General features: G+C 40.6%; 1 protein-coding gene across 1 annotated transcript in view; it reads right to left on the bottom strand.

Annotated features, from left to right (window-relative positions):
• Nucleotides 1-6,130: 6,130 nt before the first annotated feature.
• oca2 (oculocutaneous albinism II) overlaps nucleotides 6,131-14,683 on the bottom strand; it is a 75,546-nt gene continuing 66,993 nt past the window's right edge. The window contains exon 24 of the mRNA XM_083768168.1: nucleotides 6,131-6,461. Coding sequence (XP_083624294.1) covers nucleotides 6,374-6,461 — 88 coding nt within the window. The 3' untranslated portion in view covers nucleotides 6,131-6,373. The remainder of the gene's footprint in view (nucleotides 6,462-14,683) is intronic.

The raw sequence follows: 14,683 nt of genomic DNA, 5'->3' as shown, positions 1-14,683 counted from the left end.
TTCGTTGCTTAGTTTTTATTTATTAGTCTTTATTGGTTGCGTTATTAAGTTTAGTAGACATTCATGTTCTCCCTTTATGAGCTTAATGAAATTAAAAATAAATGTATTTGTATTACCTTGTATTAATTGTTCCTGCTTACCGTAAATCGCTCTGGATTAAGAGTGTTTGCTAAATGCCTAAATTGTTAATTGTAAACACAATGCACAGCTCACTGCATAAAATGTGATTTAATTTAAAGCACAACCTTTTCTGGGATGGATGGATGCAGTGTTTAAGTCTCTGAGCACCAAAAAGCACAGTGAATTGTGTAGGGATCATAGACTGTAAAAAATATGGACAAAGCGTTCCCCGGGTCTAACATGAACGTAAAATGAAGCCTGTAATAATATGCTAATTCCTGATGTAAGTCGCCATCTTTCTAGATCCGTTTGGTACCAGCTGGCCATTGGCTGGCTCCGTTTTGTACCAGCTGGTCATTGGCTGCCCAGACAACGAGGCGGGACTTCCCCCCTTCTTCTCCGTTGGTTTTTATTTTGACTTGAGTGGGAGGAGAAGACTCTTGAGTGGGAGGGGAATCCCGATCATAGACTGTAACGGTAGCCACGCCCCTCAGAACATACGCGACTTTATGGTCATTTTTTTAATTAATGGGACCATAATTTTCCAAAAAGAATATTATGACATTAGAAATGAGACTTTAAACTAGTGACTGGAAGAAGAAAGTATTCATGACCATGTTTATTAAGGTAATACAGTCTAGGTGAAGTTGGGCCAAAATACATGGGCCTCTATGGAGCTATGGGGCTTTTTGGGTCCAGTCCAGCGCCGCAACAGGCCATTATATGAACTACCGATTTCAAATGAGGCTTCACGAAATATCTGGCTGACTGCCCCCCTGGTAGGGATGCACTGCAGCCTAATTTGATTACTGAAGCAAGCCATATTGTAAAGAGAGATGGTTGTTGACATAAATTCTTCTTTTATTGTCAATGGCAAAGAGATGTGACGGGACGAAAAGACGATCTCCATATAGGACTATGGTAAGGACACAAAAGGGACACATGGGTACAACGGCAGGTATTCTGACAAAGCCGCCCGACACTATGACTCAGACATATCAGTCGGCTCAGCAGTGTGATGTAGGTGTGAGGGCTGCATAGCGGCCTGAACGTCTAGTCTGGAAAAGGTTGCAGATATTCACGCTTACAACACATCAAAACACATTAGAGGGGGCTTGGAATACAATTATGGGGGACTCCTGTCAATTAAATAGGGTTAAAGTGGTTAACAAAGAATAATTAAATCTACAACAACAATGTAGCACTTGATTGTGAGTACAGTATTTAGTCTAAAAATATATATAAATGAGAGCAGATTATTGCACCATTCATGACAGAATTTACAGGATGTTGCACTTAGGTGAACACAGTAATAGAGACGAGCAGTGTGGTTACAGTAAGTAGGTGCTGGATGATTGCAGTAGTGTTGCAGTAGTTGTCTGTCTGGAAGAGGTGTGAAATGCTTAATGAGTGCATTGGCATGATATAGGGAAGTAACTGTTTTAAATGTGGGAAATATCTTGCACTGTGGTTGTTTTAGCACTCAAGCCACTTTAGGGCTTTCCGGAGGAGATAGGGCTTAACCACTTTAAACCCATTTTACATCAAATAGTGAATACCAGATCGCACGATCTGTGTCCAGACTAGACTCAGTACCCAGGATTTTATTTTCATTCGCATTTGGCTGTCCAGACTAGTGTGAAGTGTCTGTAATGATCTTGCCCATTGGGGAGCGGAATGGATCCTCCTAAAGTCCACAGTAATATCCACTGTCTTCAGAACATTAAACCCATGAACCCTAGTGTCTCTATTCTGGACATGCCATATAGTGAGTATTTGTTTAAACTATGCAAACATTCCACAAAAATTGGTACACATATCTGAGGTCATTATGATCAAGATGTAAAAGTATGTTTTTTTCTCCACATAGTTTCATATTATTGGTTTATTTTGTTTTTATTGAGGCAATTGAGTTGTTTTATTTGAGGCACTTGATTTTTCTTTTATTTGGGACAATATTTTCCTGGTATCAGTTTGCTGTGATGGCTGAGCCTGTTTTGGTTTGTATTGAGTGAGGATATCTTGAACCACATTGTGCTAACAAAACACCACACAGCTGTAGCTCTCGTGCCACCGAAGCATGGGAGATGGAAGCAAGTGAGAACGAAATACTTAACCTTGTAGAATTTAGATAGAGCATGGATTTTTTTTAAATGTGCCTAATGGTTGTCTTAAATCCCAAACCTTGTACTTACATATACTGCACCATTGACATAGCTGTCATGCTAAAGAAGCATTAAAGCATGGAAGATGCACGTGACAGCGGAATACTTAACCTTGCAGAACCCCAAACGTTGTGCTTACAGAGGACATAGCACGCATGCCATAGAAGTATGGAAGATGGTAGTGAGAACGAAATACTTTTATAATAACCTTGCAGAATTCAGATGTAGAGTGACAATTAGCCAAACGGTGGTTATGACATGATAAATGGCATATCAATTATTCATAAAACAGATAGGCCTAGTTATTTTAACAGTGGTCTTGAACCACAAACCTTTGGACACATCTGTTTTTATTAAATCTACAATTTGTAATATCAAAACTGTATGACTACAGAGGCATGGAAGAGAATTGTTTCAATCAAAACAGTGTTGCAAGCTTGTAGATGCTATTTTATAGGAATTAAGCCTAATTTATTAGACTTTATTTGAGTTAGGCATGTACCACATGGTTCATACTACTTCATTTCAGGTACAAGAGCCAGGTACTTGGAACATTTCCCTTGTTGGTTTTGAACCTGAAACATTAGTTTAGAAGGAACTGTTTTTATATCTCATGCCCCAGAAGGACATGGACAATATTAGTGAAAACTAATATAGTTGAAATGTAGAATTGAACCTGTAGCCTGTTCTCTCTGGGCAGCCAGGTTTGCCGGCCTTTCTTGATGTCCAGGCTGCTTTTGTAAAGAAATGATGTGAATGTTCTGATTATTAGTATAGGCTAATGTTAAGACATTGAACAGTCTGTTGAGCATCAGTACAAATTGACTAAGGGGATCAATGTTAATTCTTGAAGTGTAACTATAGGATTCGGAGGAGTAGCCTAATGATAAATACATTTCCCCTGTGGGGACAACCAGACTTAGACAATCCTTTGTGCCGTTGGGATGTATAACAAGGCACACTATTGTTCTTCTCGCTCAGCGGACAAATTGCTCGGAAACAAGCAGGTTCTGTGTGTTCTCTTGTACTTTGACTTTGTCTTGCACTATGATAGCACTTCAGTCAGGTCCCAGAGCGTGGTGCCTGGAGGGTACTATGGTGTTGAACGCAAAGTAATCTTTACAGCACCCTCACATGGATTAACAGCTCCGTCCTTCAACACCATGCATACATTGCACAGTGCCCTCCAGGGGCTCTATTTTCGTCCATGCTTATCCCTAAACTTCTTTGCCTTTTTTACTATTTTTAAAAACATTTTTGAATGTGAATTTTTTAATGTGAATGAGCCAATCTACAAGCTCACAACGTCTCGATGTAGATTGGCTATTTTAACAATTCGAAAATGTAAAAAATAAAAAGTAAGGTAAGGGGTTTAGCATGGACGAAAATAGAGCCCTAGGGGTCCACGGACAAATATATATTCATTTGGGGGTAATTGACATGAGAGAAAGTTAGACTTTATGTTAACCACTTAACCACAAAACATTTCAATGTGTGTGTGTGTGTGTGTGTGTGTGTGTATATATATATGTATACACACATTACATTTTATGTAGAAATCTTTAATTTATTAATGAATCATAAAGCATTCAGTGTCTGTTGATGGTGCATGGTGATGTAGCTCTGTTAGTCTAAGATCAAATCCTACTATACTATCGCTGTCCTCCTGGGAATCCTCTCTATACCGTCTAATTATCTGCTCTCTCGTCTCTCTCTCTCTCATTAAACACAACTGGGACATTGTGAAAAAGTGGACAACCACCCACTCCTATTTCAAAAGCACGGTAACTCAAATAATTAAATGGAGACAACTTCATGATGTTTTATTGCTCATGTTGATCAAACCATCTTTTTTAATATTACAAATCTAAAACTTGTGCTTTTTAGGACTGTAACTGGACTTTAAACTGGACAATATGACATTTTGGCCATTTCATACAAGGGCATTAAAACTCTTTCCCCGCCAAAAGCACCATCTAGTGGTTAGCACAGAATGCTACGGTTTTCAGCCCGCACGGCTCCTATTTGAAGCGACACCGAATAGATTCTATATAAAGAAACGACACTCCCATTAAGTCCCATAGTAACAACCAGCGCCCAGTGCCTCCGCCACATTGGAGTGATGACATAACTTCCGGTTGCTTTAAAAAACATAAAAAAGTCACACTGTACAAAACAAGAACTTGTTTTTATCCTATTCTACTCTCATATATTGATTTACTCATTTATTTATCATATTTATGAATGGATCAAAGCAGAAATTAGTAACATATACATTCAGAACGTCAGGGTGCATGTGTGCACAACCGTGCATGTTTACATGTACATGCGTGTTTGATATAGAGAGTGCTGCCGCCATATTGGAGTGATGCCATCTAGCGGTGATTCAAAATATTTAAGGACTGTCGTCTCTTTATATAGAACTCTTTGGCGTCACCACCGGAATTGACGCACTTCCGGGAACAGGACTGGGGCACAGGACACATACTTTCGTTTTCATCCTAGGCGCTGGAAACGGTCCAGATGATTTTTTATTGACCTCCAAATACATGAATGTTTTGTATGATCACCTCAAGCTCAATTCCAATACAAAGAGTTTTTTGGATCGTGTCTAGCCGGGGACGCTACATACTAATTCCTACATGGGTTGTGTTTATAACCACGCCCCCGGGCAAGTTAAATTTACTGAGGTTAAGGTTAGGGTTACATTTAGGTATAGTTTTCTTGAGGTTAGGGTTAGGGTTAGGCTGTCAATCACAGCAACTGGCCAATCACAGCGCGTCGACTACACAACCCGTGTCGTGCCGGGGACCCGTGGATGGAAAATAACCGATGATGTCACCAACACGGAAGCCAAGCGTTGCCGAGCGACGATGAGATGATCGACCAAGAGACGGTAAAAATTCTTATTAAACATTGTAAAGCCTTATCTCGTCCAATCTCGCCATAAGCGATCTGTGATCATTAATTCATCTTTCCCAATCTCGCCCTAGGCGGGGAATGAGTTAAATAATATAATGTGAGATTACAGTACAGAGTACATGTAATAGCGTACACTGTGTCAATATCATTCTACACATTCTCTATAGACGATTATTTTTAACATTTGATTGTTACTGTGTGTAATTTTAATTAAATTAGATGACACTGATAAGTAAACCTGTGGCAAACAAATAAATAAGCCATTGACCATAATAAAATCCCTTTAATTTTGTATTGTGGTACCTTCAAGGCATAAACAGTGTTGAAAAGTTGGAGGGGAGAAAATAATGATCATCAATCCAAAACTTTACAAAAGTGAATCAATGAAAAACTGAAGTTTCTTCAGCAAATTAGAACACGATGCTCGTAAACTGACCACAGGGATTTCCAGCAGAATGAACATGACCTCATAGGTGACAGCGAGAACGATTTATACCAATTAGACCCACAGACGCAGTAGCACCATGCTTTCAGTGAAAATAAGCTGTGGGATGTTTGTAAAACAAGTCAGTGGGCCGACCTGGGGCCAGAACTAGTCTGGGACTCATTTAAAAAGGCTGCAGACGGCAAACACAACTGTGGTCCCATGGAGGTTGAATCAATATGGTCAGACTGAACATCTGTAGTTTCTGTCAGTTTCTGTCTGACAAAGTTTCTTTGATTGAACTTTAATGCTTTTACTTCAGATTGCATCTCCAGTGCTACGGGTCATTCATGGTACAGTGTCATATGCCAGTTTGCACAAATGCATCTACAGTATGCACTATGCACACACCCACACATACATTATGCACATCTTGTCGTTAATTCACACATACTCTCTCTCTCCCTTTCACCCCCCCCCCCTCTCTCTCTCACACACACGCATATGTGCGCACACACAAGAATGTACTGTATATATTTTTCATAACTATGTTTTTGGTGTCTTATAATCCCATAAGGTCTTGAAGGACAAGACACGGAAGGAAAAATGCATTCATTCATTCATGCATTCGTCGCACGCACGCATGCACGCACTCACACACACAGGCACGCACAAACACGCACACACAGGCACGCACAAACACGCACACACAGTCTCTTTGGCTCTGCACAGCAGTGGTAGATCACATGTTCCAGCCCAGACCGATGTGGGTGGCCAGCAGATAACACATGGCTATCGTACACGTCATTATCATCATAGGGAATCCCAGCCTGTGAGAGAACAGAAAAGAAACAGCATCGTAAGCAAACAATTTCACCCTACATTTGACTCCGGACATAATGTGACATACTGTAGTGAGGAGTAACTCTCGTCCACAGACACCGTTTGAAGCCTAAGTTACTGTATACTCAACTCGCGTGTGGGTAACGTAATGAATAGACAGTCGATCTACAAGCTCACATCACTGCAACACATTGTAAGCTTCCTACCGATACGTTTGGGGCCATCACAATCCAGTGTAGTTAGTAGAATGACAAGCCTACGCCCACTGCTTTCTTTGGGAACCAATTATATCACCACCATAGGGACCGCCCTAAAGACTTTGGATTGGTTCTGCCATGCTGTTTTGTTTAATTTTAGTGTCTAATAGTCGTTTGTTTTTATCAATGATTGTTAGGAGATTGTCACCAGTCTCTAGTTGAGCAAAGCATTTGAGCCAAGTATTTAGACACTGGCTTGTGAGTCTATGTAAGCCCTGCTATTCAAATGGCATTAACAGGAAACATAGATGCCAGATTTCCTGTCCACTCCTGTTGCTTAAGCAGCTTTCCTGGAGAGCCGGCGCTCCCCACGAGCGACATGTGCGAAGTCCTTTATCTGCTTGATTGTACCACAATCCCTCTGGTAGAAGCGTCACCAGAGTAATTATACAGCTGCGTCTAGTAATCCCTTCTCTACCCGCCCACCCTCACCCACCCCACCACCAGTTCTATCAGTGTGGTAATTTTGTGGTATCTACCCTGGGCTTTCTACATCACTCAAAGTGGAAGATATTTTTGGATCCTATCCTGGTAGAAACATGTGCTGCCAGCTGTTGAAATAACTGATGTTTAGCTTCTCTTCTTTGAACACTTTGACTTGGCTATTATGTCGTCAGAGAACAATGCTTTGCTGTGTGATTATGCTCAACACCTAATATTTGATGGACATGACAACTTATGTTATATACCATGTTTGATATTGACTAGCTTTCTTGCAATCAATCATTACAGTGTTGCACATGCTATATGCAACACAATCCAAAGAGTTACATTAACACTTTGTATTTCACTGTGCAGGGCAAAGCAGGAACTGAAGATCGTGTTTAGCGAGTCACTGTCAAATGTATATTTATTCTTACACAAACATAATGCTACTATAAAACCAGAGATCACATATTGGTCATGTGGGAGTATCTTTGACATACAGTACGTGGACGTAGAGGTTTAAGAACTGCTGTATGAGATATCTGTAATATTGCCTGCATATTGCTTATAGTGTCCAGAGGTGATTGTTGAACTTCCAAGTTAGAGAACAAACAAGTTATGAATCGTAACTTAGGCACTGTCAGTGCAGAGCAATATTTCCCACCACAGAGCAAAGCCGGTCAGTGCTGTTCTCCGGAATGTGAAGCATGACTACATGCAACAAGCACTGGGATGTGTAAACAAACTCTTCTGTTAAGGTCAATAGACCAGCGGAAGAACAGTGACATAAGGATTAACAAAGAACAACATAAGAATGAAGAGAGACATATGCAACAATGACACAATATTTCCGTTCAATTTCCAGTACTCCAGAATATACAGTATGAATAGCTGTGTTAATCTATTCGATTTCAGAGTGGGTTAGTTTGGGACCTTCTATTTGGGTCTGTCCGATTTAATTGTCCTCTTAATATTTCCTCCATATTGGATGGTGATTGGATTGGATGTGCAAGATTCCTTCAATTAAAAAAAGACAAAACAGAAGTAATTGTTTTTGAGTCCAAGAAAGAATGCAGTCAGCACTCAGCTTCAATCGGCAATGTTAAAAACGGGACCGTACCTATGTTCCCTCAGCTCTATGTTCCCTCAGCCTACGACAACCTACCTCCTCCCTCACCCTAACCCTAACCTCCCCCGGGGCAGACACCTAAACCTAACCGCAACCCTCTCCCGACCCGCAGCGCACCCCCGGGGCAGACACCTAAACCTAACCGCAACCCTCTCCCGACCCGCAGCGCACCTCGGGGTTGAGGGAACATAGGGCTGAGGGAACATAGGTATGAACCCTTAAAAACCACAAATCAAGCCAGAAATCCATTTAGGACTGAGGCCGATTCTAAAAACGCTTTCTTAAACCTGACCTAAGTTTTCTGAAAAACGTCTATTCTATTTATTCAAAAAATGAGAAAAACGTTATGTTGCTAGGACGGTTGTTGCTATGTACAGTATAGTACATAGCAACAACCGTCCTGAAGGGTAAAAACACCAAAAGGGGTTCCCGTCCTGAATGGGTTTAGCCATGGACTCAGAATAAAATGTCTACAGCCACATAATGACTATGATACTGACATGATGCTGACATGCTACTGACATAATGCTGAAATGATACTGACCATATCATTTCAGCCTCATGAAGCCTGGATTCATGGAGATTTTGTTTGGTTTTAGTCGCATTCCTGAGCCAGTAATCCAATACAGGTTTATAGGAGGTGGTAGGAGACCAATGCAAAATTATATAAAAGACTTGAGTTTGCTGCTGCCTACTGAGGTTTATAATCTCATATTTCACATCAGATTTATTTTAGCTTATACTTATCTTTACTTTAGACTTTGACGTTCAAAGATATTCAGATCAGTATGGTAATTTATCTAATCTATCATCAGATGGCTAGAACTCCAGATGGTTTGTCATTTAACCATTTATCATATCCTACTGTACATCTGCTGATAAACTGTGAAATCTGGGTGTCAATTTACAGCCTCCTCCTCGTCCTTATCTGACACAGATTAGAATGTTTTGGAAGGATGAGAGATAAGTTTGTATAAGTTCAACAACAGTAACCGTTCTTAACCACTTTCAACATGGCATTCCTATTTGGGCATGACATTATAGATGAAAATATAGACTTTCTTTTGCTATAATAATGAGACTGGGTGTAATAAGAGTGTGACTCCATTGGACCTCAATAATTGGATACGTGGTTTCAGCCTTATCTGACTTCCATTGAACCATTATTAGTTATTACCAATCAGTGTTGATCATCATACAATTTAAGTTAAATAAAAAATATGTGTGGATGTACTTCTGCGACCCACAATAAATATATCACTGATTGGTCCAGCAGTTTGCGAGATTAGAGCCCAGACAAAAAGACACATGATGTAGGCCTACTAGAGTAGAGACACAAATCAAACTAAGTATTCTATAATGTACCTTTTTTATGTGGAAACTAAGGTCATTAGTACTTAGACTAATGATTGTTGACAAGAAACATGTATCCGTTCTCTTACTTCTAGATTTAGGCTGCATTTGACACGATTGATCATTCAATTTTAATACAGTGGCTACGTTTACATGAGCAGTTAAATCCCCTTTTCATTCCGAATAGAAGTTCAATCCTATTAAACGTTGTTATGTAAACACCTACAAAAACTTACATCCGAATGAAAACGCTCGATGCGATCTAAAAACCATTCCGATGTCACTGGCCGGATTACTCCGATGTTCATTGCGATTGAAAGAAAATTGGACTCATGTATACGCTGCTTCGGATGTAAGTTCATTCTGGTCTTTCTGAGCATGCTCATTTCCATTGCGCTCCAACTCCAAGGCGCTCATATCCAAGGCGCACCGAGGAGTTTGCACATAGAGTGCGTTATTTCTTGCATTTTGCAGCTCCGAAATCCCCCCCAAAAAACGTGGAGCAGGCTGCAGCATGCAGTGATGATTGATGATCCCCCTGTGAGTGTTCAAAGATCCAACCGTCCCGAGTTGATCATGATCACTGATCATTTTCAAATTATATAGTGCATCGGGGACTCACAGAAAGACAGTGGAGAGAGGACACAATGCCGTCAGCCCGCGCACGCACACGCACACACACACACACACACACACACACACACACACACACACACACACGCAGTCCCAAGAATACGCTATTATGTGGGGCACATTGTCAGCCTGTAGATCAGCTCTTACTTACACAATGTATGCCTATACGTGCATTGTGCAAAGACGAAGCACAAATAAATCCAATAGCCTTGTGAGGCGCGCAGCGAAAAGTTGATAAATGCGATGTTTTACTGCTTTGTGTGTGACTGTGTGTGTGTGTGTGTGTGTGTGTGTGTGTGTGTGTGTGTGTGTGTGTGTGTGTGTGTGTGTGTGTGTGTGACTGTGTGTGTGTGTGTGTGTGTGTGTGTGTGTGCGTTCTCTCTCTCTCTCTCTCTCTCTCTCTCTCTCTCTCTCTGGTCCAGTGCTTACAGCAAGCGAGAGATGAAATGATGGGGTTTCAAAGTATATGGTCTACTGGTGTTCTGAATGAACTGCCTATATTTTATGTGTCCAACAGATGGTGTAGTTTCACGTGAAATAACATGTGTCATGGCTTATATCACACCGACGGCAACGTCCATGTAAACATTCGTTCGGAATGACCATTTCCCATGTAAACTCGCGGCAAAAAACATTACATCGGATGTATTTTATTCGGAAGTATTTATTCGGAATGATCACCCTTCATGTAAACGTAGCCAGTGTCTGGAGCACTGGATAGGCCTGTCTGGTACGGCCCTGTCCTGGTTCTCCTCCTACCTATCAAACAGAAGTTACTTTGTCAATCTAGCCGAGTTTGACTCAGACAAACACGACATCAGTTCTGGTATTCCACAGGGCTCGATTCTTGGTCCTCTGCTGTTCTCCTTGTACATTCTGCCATTGGGCGAACTCATTACCAATCACGGAGTCAATTTTCATTTCTATGCTGATGATACCCAACTATATCTTTCTGTGGCCCCAGATGATCCCTGTGCTTTAGACCCGCTGTTGACCTGTCTGTCTAGCATCAAATGTTGGATGAGTGAGAACTTTCTCAAGCTAAATGAGGATAAGACAGAAGTTCTCATAATCGGTTCTAGCGAGCAGAAAGAATCAATAATAAGCAGACTTGGCAACCTGACTGTAGAAAGTAACAGTACAGTAAAGAACCTGGGGGTTATTATTGATTCTGAATTGAATTTTAATTCACACATTAATCATGTTACCAAGATTGCCTTTTTTCACCTTAGAAATATTGCACGAATCAGAGCCTATTTGTCCTTGGACGATGCAAAAACGCTAATCCACGCCTTTGTTTTTTCTCGGCTTGACTACTGCAATGCACTCTTTTCAGGACTGCCTAAGAAAACGACTGACAGATTACAACTTGTCCAAAATGCAGCAGCTAGAGTTTTAACTAGAACTAAGATGAGAGAACATATTACTCCAGTTTTGGCATCACTGCACTGGCTTCCGGTTGTTTTTAGGATTGATTTTAAAATTATTTTACTTGTCTATAAAGCTCTCAATGGTCTCGCACCGACGTACCTCCGTGACTGCCTACCTAGATATGTCCCTAACCGCCCCCTCAGGTCCTCCAATGCTGGCCTACTTGAAGTGCCTAAAAGAATGTGCACAAAAAAATATGGTGAGGCAGCTTTTTGCTTCTACGGCCCAACAGCCTGGAATAAACTTCCATTCGAGCTCAGACACGCACCCTCTGTAGACATTTTTAAATCTCAACTCAAGACTCACCTCTTCACTCTTGCTTTTAGTTGAGTTTTACTATGCACGTTCCTACCCTGCCCTGACTGATTTGCTGTATGTGGTGTTTTTATTAGTTTTTATTTATTTTATGTTCTTATATTCAATTTTGTTCTTTGCCATTGTTCTATCATTTTAACTACTTGTGTTTTATTGTATTATATTTTTATTTTTGTGTCCTGCCCTGTGAAGCACTTTGAGCTGCATTTATGTATGAAAGGTGCTATACAAATAAAGTGTATTATTATTATTATTATTATTATTATAAGTATTATTTTTTACTATAGGACATTTTCCTACCTGGAGAAAATGGAAATAAGATCTTTCCTTTATTCGTTCTCTCTCAAAAGTAAGGTTCCAGACTGATTGCCATGGAATATTCAAAATGTTTTCTCACCACTTTGTTTTCTGAGAATACCGTTTATTACCAGTGCTAGTAGCCTACAGTACAGATTAATGGACATGAAACATGTACTGGCACCTCTGATGCAACCAACTTCCCATTTGTCGCATCACGCCCTGATACGCACACCGAGTTTGAAGTCTGTCTGTCTCATACAGTATGCCCATATATGGCCGTATTGTTCAGATCAGTTAATCGCCGATCCAATGCAAGCCAAGAACGATGAAAGTTAGAAATGCATTTCTGTTTCTGTCCGTGTCTCTTTTATGCCCATATATGGATTTCTCCACACTCAAGTTTGAAGTTGGTCAGTCCCATTTGGACCTCGAGATACGTGAATTACAGACACATACACACACATGGACAGAGATTTTGTGCATTTACAGTAGGATAGGACACCTGTACAGGATGTACTCATTGTACTGTAACATTATTACCCTACTTCTTATGTAAATTTTGGCTGCTGTGATAAAGGCCATTATAACGGTTTAGTGGTGTATGTGTCATCCTTAGCAGAACCCTATGGTGCTGACAGGATAGCTGAACAGCACCATCACATGGGATGTCAGAACAGGCAAAAAAAAAGAATTTGTTTAAACGACCAAACACGCAGCATCATCAACCGTATCGTATGTATACTAAGACAGTAAACAATCAAAAGGGCATTGCCTGACCATGGATCACATCAAGGACCTGCAACATGACTGAGAAACACGTTCCACTTCGAATCATATTTATGTCACTGATTATTCATCTTAAAAGATAACTTCTCCAAAGCAGCCACAATACCAAGCTGAGTGAAATGTGAAATGTGCTGGAGGCAAATCCTCAGACTTCCATTCCTTAACAATGATTTCCCTGCCCACCATTAATGCTGTATGAATCCAGTCAGCTAGAGGTGCGGGGAGATGTTTTAATGACGATGGATCACCCAGAATAAACGGAGCAGGTGTATAAGGAATACCCTGGTTTGTGATTTGCATTATATTCTCATGAATAGCACACCATAGAGTCTGTGGTGTGAACGGTTCTCGAGTTACGTGGAGTACAGACGTACACACAGAGAAATGGTGCATTTATAGATATAGAAGAAGATATGAAAGCCTTAAATAATCCACAATATGGGTCTTTGAAGTGAACATCCTTCTTAGAGAATGGATGGAGCCAGTGATCTCTAAATTGTTACTAAAAGCAGACTGTATGCCGATGTCACCTGACCTCTGTACAGGTGAGTCCATTTCTGCTGAGCAATGCACATTGTGCCTCAGTCAGGAATGACAGAGGCACAATGTGCCTAGTTTTCACAATGGAGACGAGAGAGAGGAGCAAATTTCACCTTGGCTAAAATCCCCACTGCACCCTGCAATCTCACACAGTGCTTTAATTATGCATGATGGAAGGTCTTTAAAATGGCCTGATGTAATCTCAAAGTGTCTTTTCAGATAAAACCAGAGGGACATAGACCCATTTGACTGTGAGGGTTTTATGCTAAGGCAAGCCCTTTAAAACATTAAAACAAAAAGAGGGGAAAAAAAGATAAGCTAGATAAGCTATCTTTGGTGAAGAGATTTGGTGTAAAGGGACAAAAAGCCAAGGGCTACTTTATATCTTGCGCCACCCCTTACCCCTTATCCATACTTATTTGCCATTTTTTACTATTTTGAAGAAAAAAACTGATCGATCAAAATAGTAAAACATTGTCTATATTGACTATACATGCATTCATGAATCCACTTACTGACCGGCTGTCGGTATTGAGTAATATTATATGACCTACTTAATAGACCCCCTTGTGTTCAGCTAATAATGCAACAATGTAGGTCTTGGGGTTGTTTTATTATTGAGTTGGAGTCTCCCAAAGGGATGGTGATCTCCTTTTACAGGTGGAGATTTAAATGTGAGACTCAATAAGGCCGCTGAAGCCAGCTGCGCATTCCCCTTAAATTACGCAGAAACCTAGTGTGTCCTCGATAGGCACAGGCTGCTTCTGCATAACGGATGCTCCATTCTAGAGGTGGAAAGAACAGTAACTAAGTACATTTTATTGAAGGACTTAGAGTATTTCCGATTTATTTGCGACTGAAGGTTGCAGATTACTATGAAAACCTGCAAAACCCGCCAAAACCCGCCAGCCGGGCACGCCTCCATATACTGTATGGTTGCCAGTCCATTATACCTTAGTTTTTAAATCGTGCTTCTCAACTGTGCCGTATTAAGAAGCTCTGTTTCAACAGATCTAGAACTGGATTTGAAGTTTGAAGT

This window comes from Protomyctophum parallelum (genome assembly GCF_964188405.1).
Source record: "Protomyctophum parallelum genome assembly, chromosome: 6".
Classification (NCBI taxonomy): Eukaryota; Metazoa; Chordata; class Actinopteri; order Myctophiformes; family Myctophidae; genus Protomyctophum; species Protomyctophum parallelum.
The sequence above is the reverse complement of the archived record's forward strand: the minus strand, read 5'-3'. Positions and strand labels throughout refer to the sequence as shown.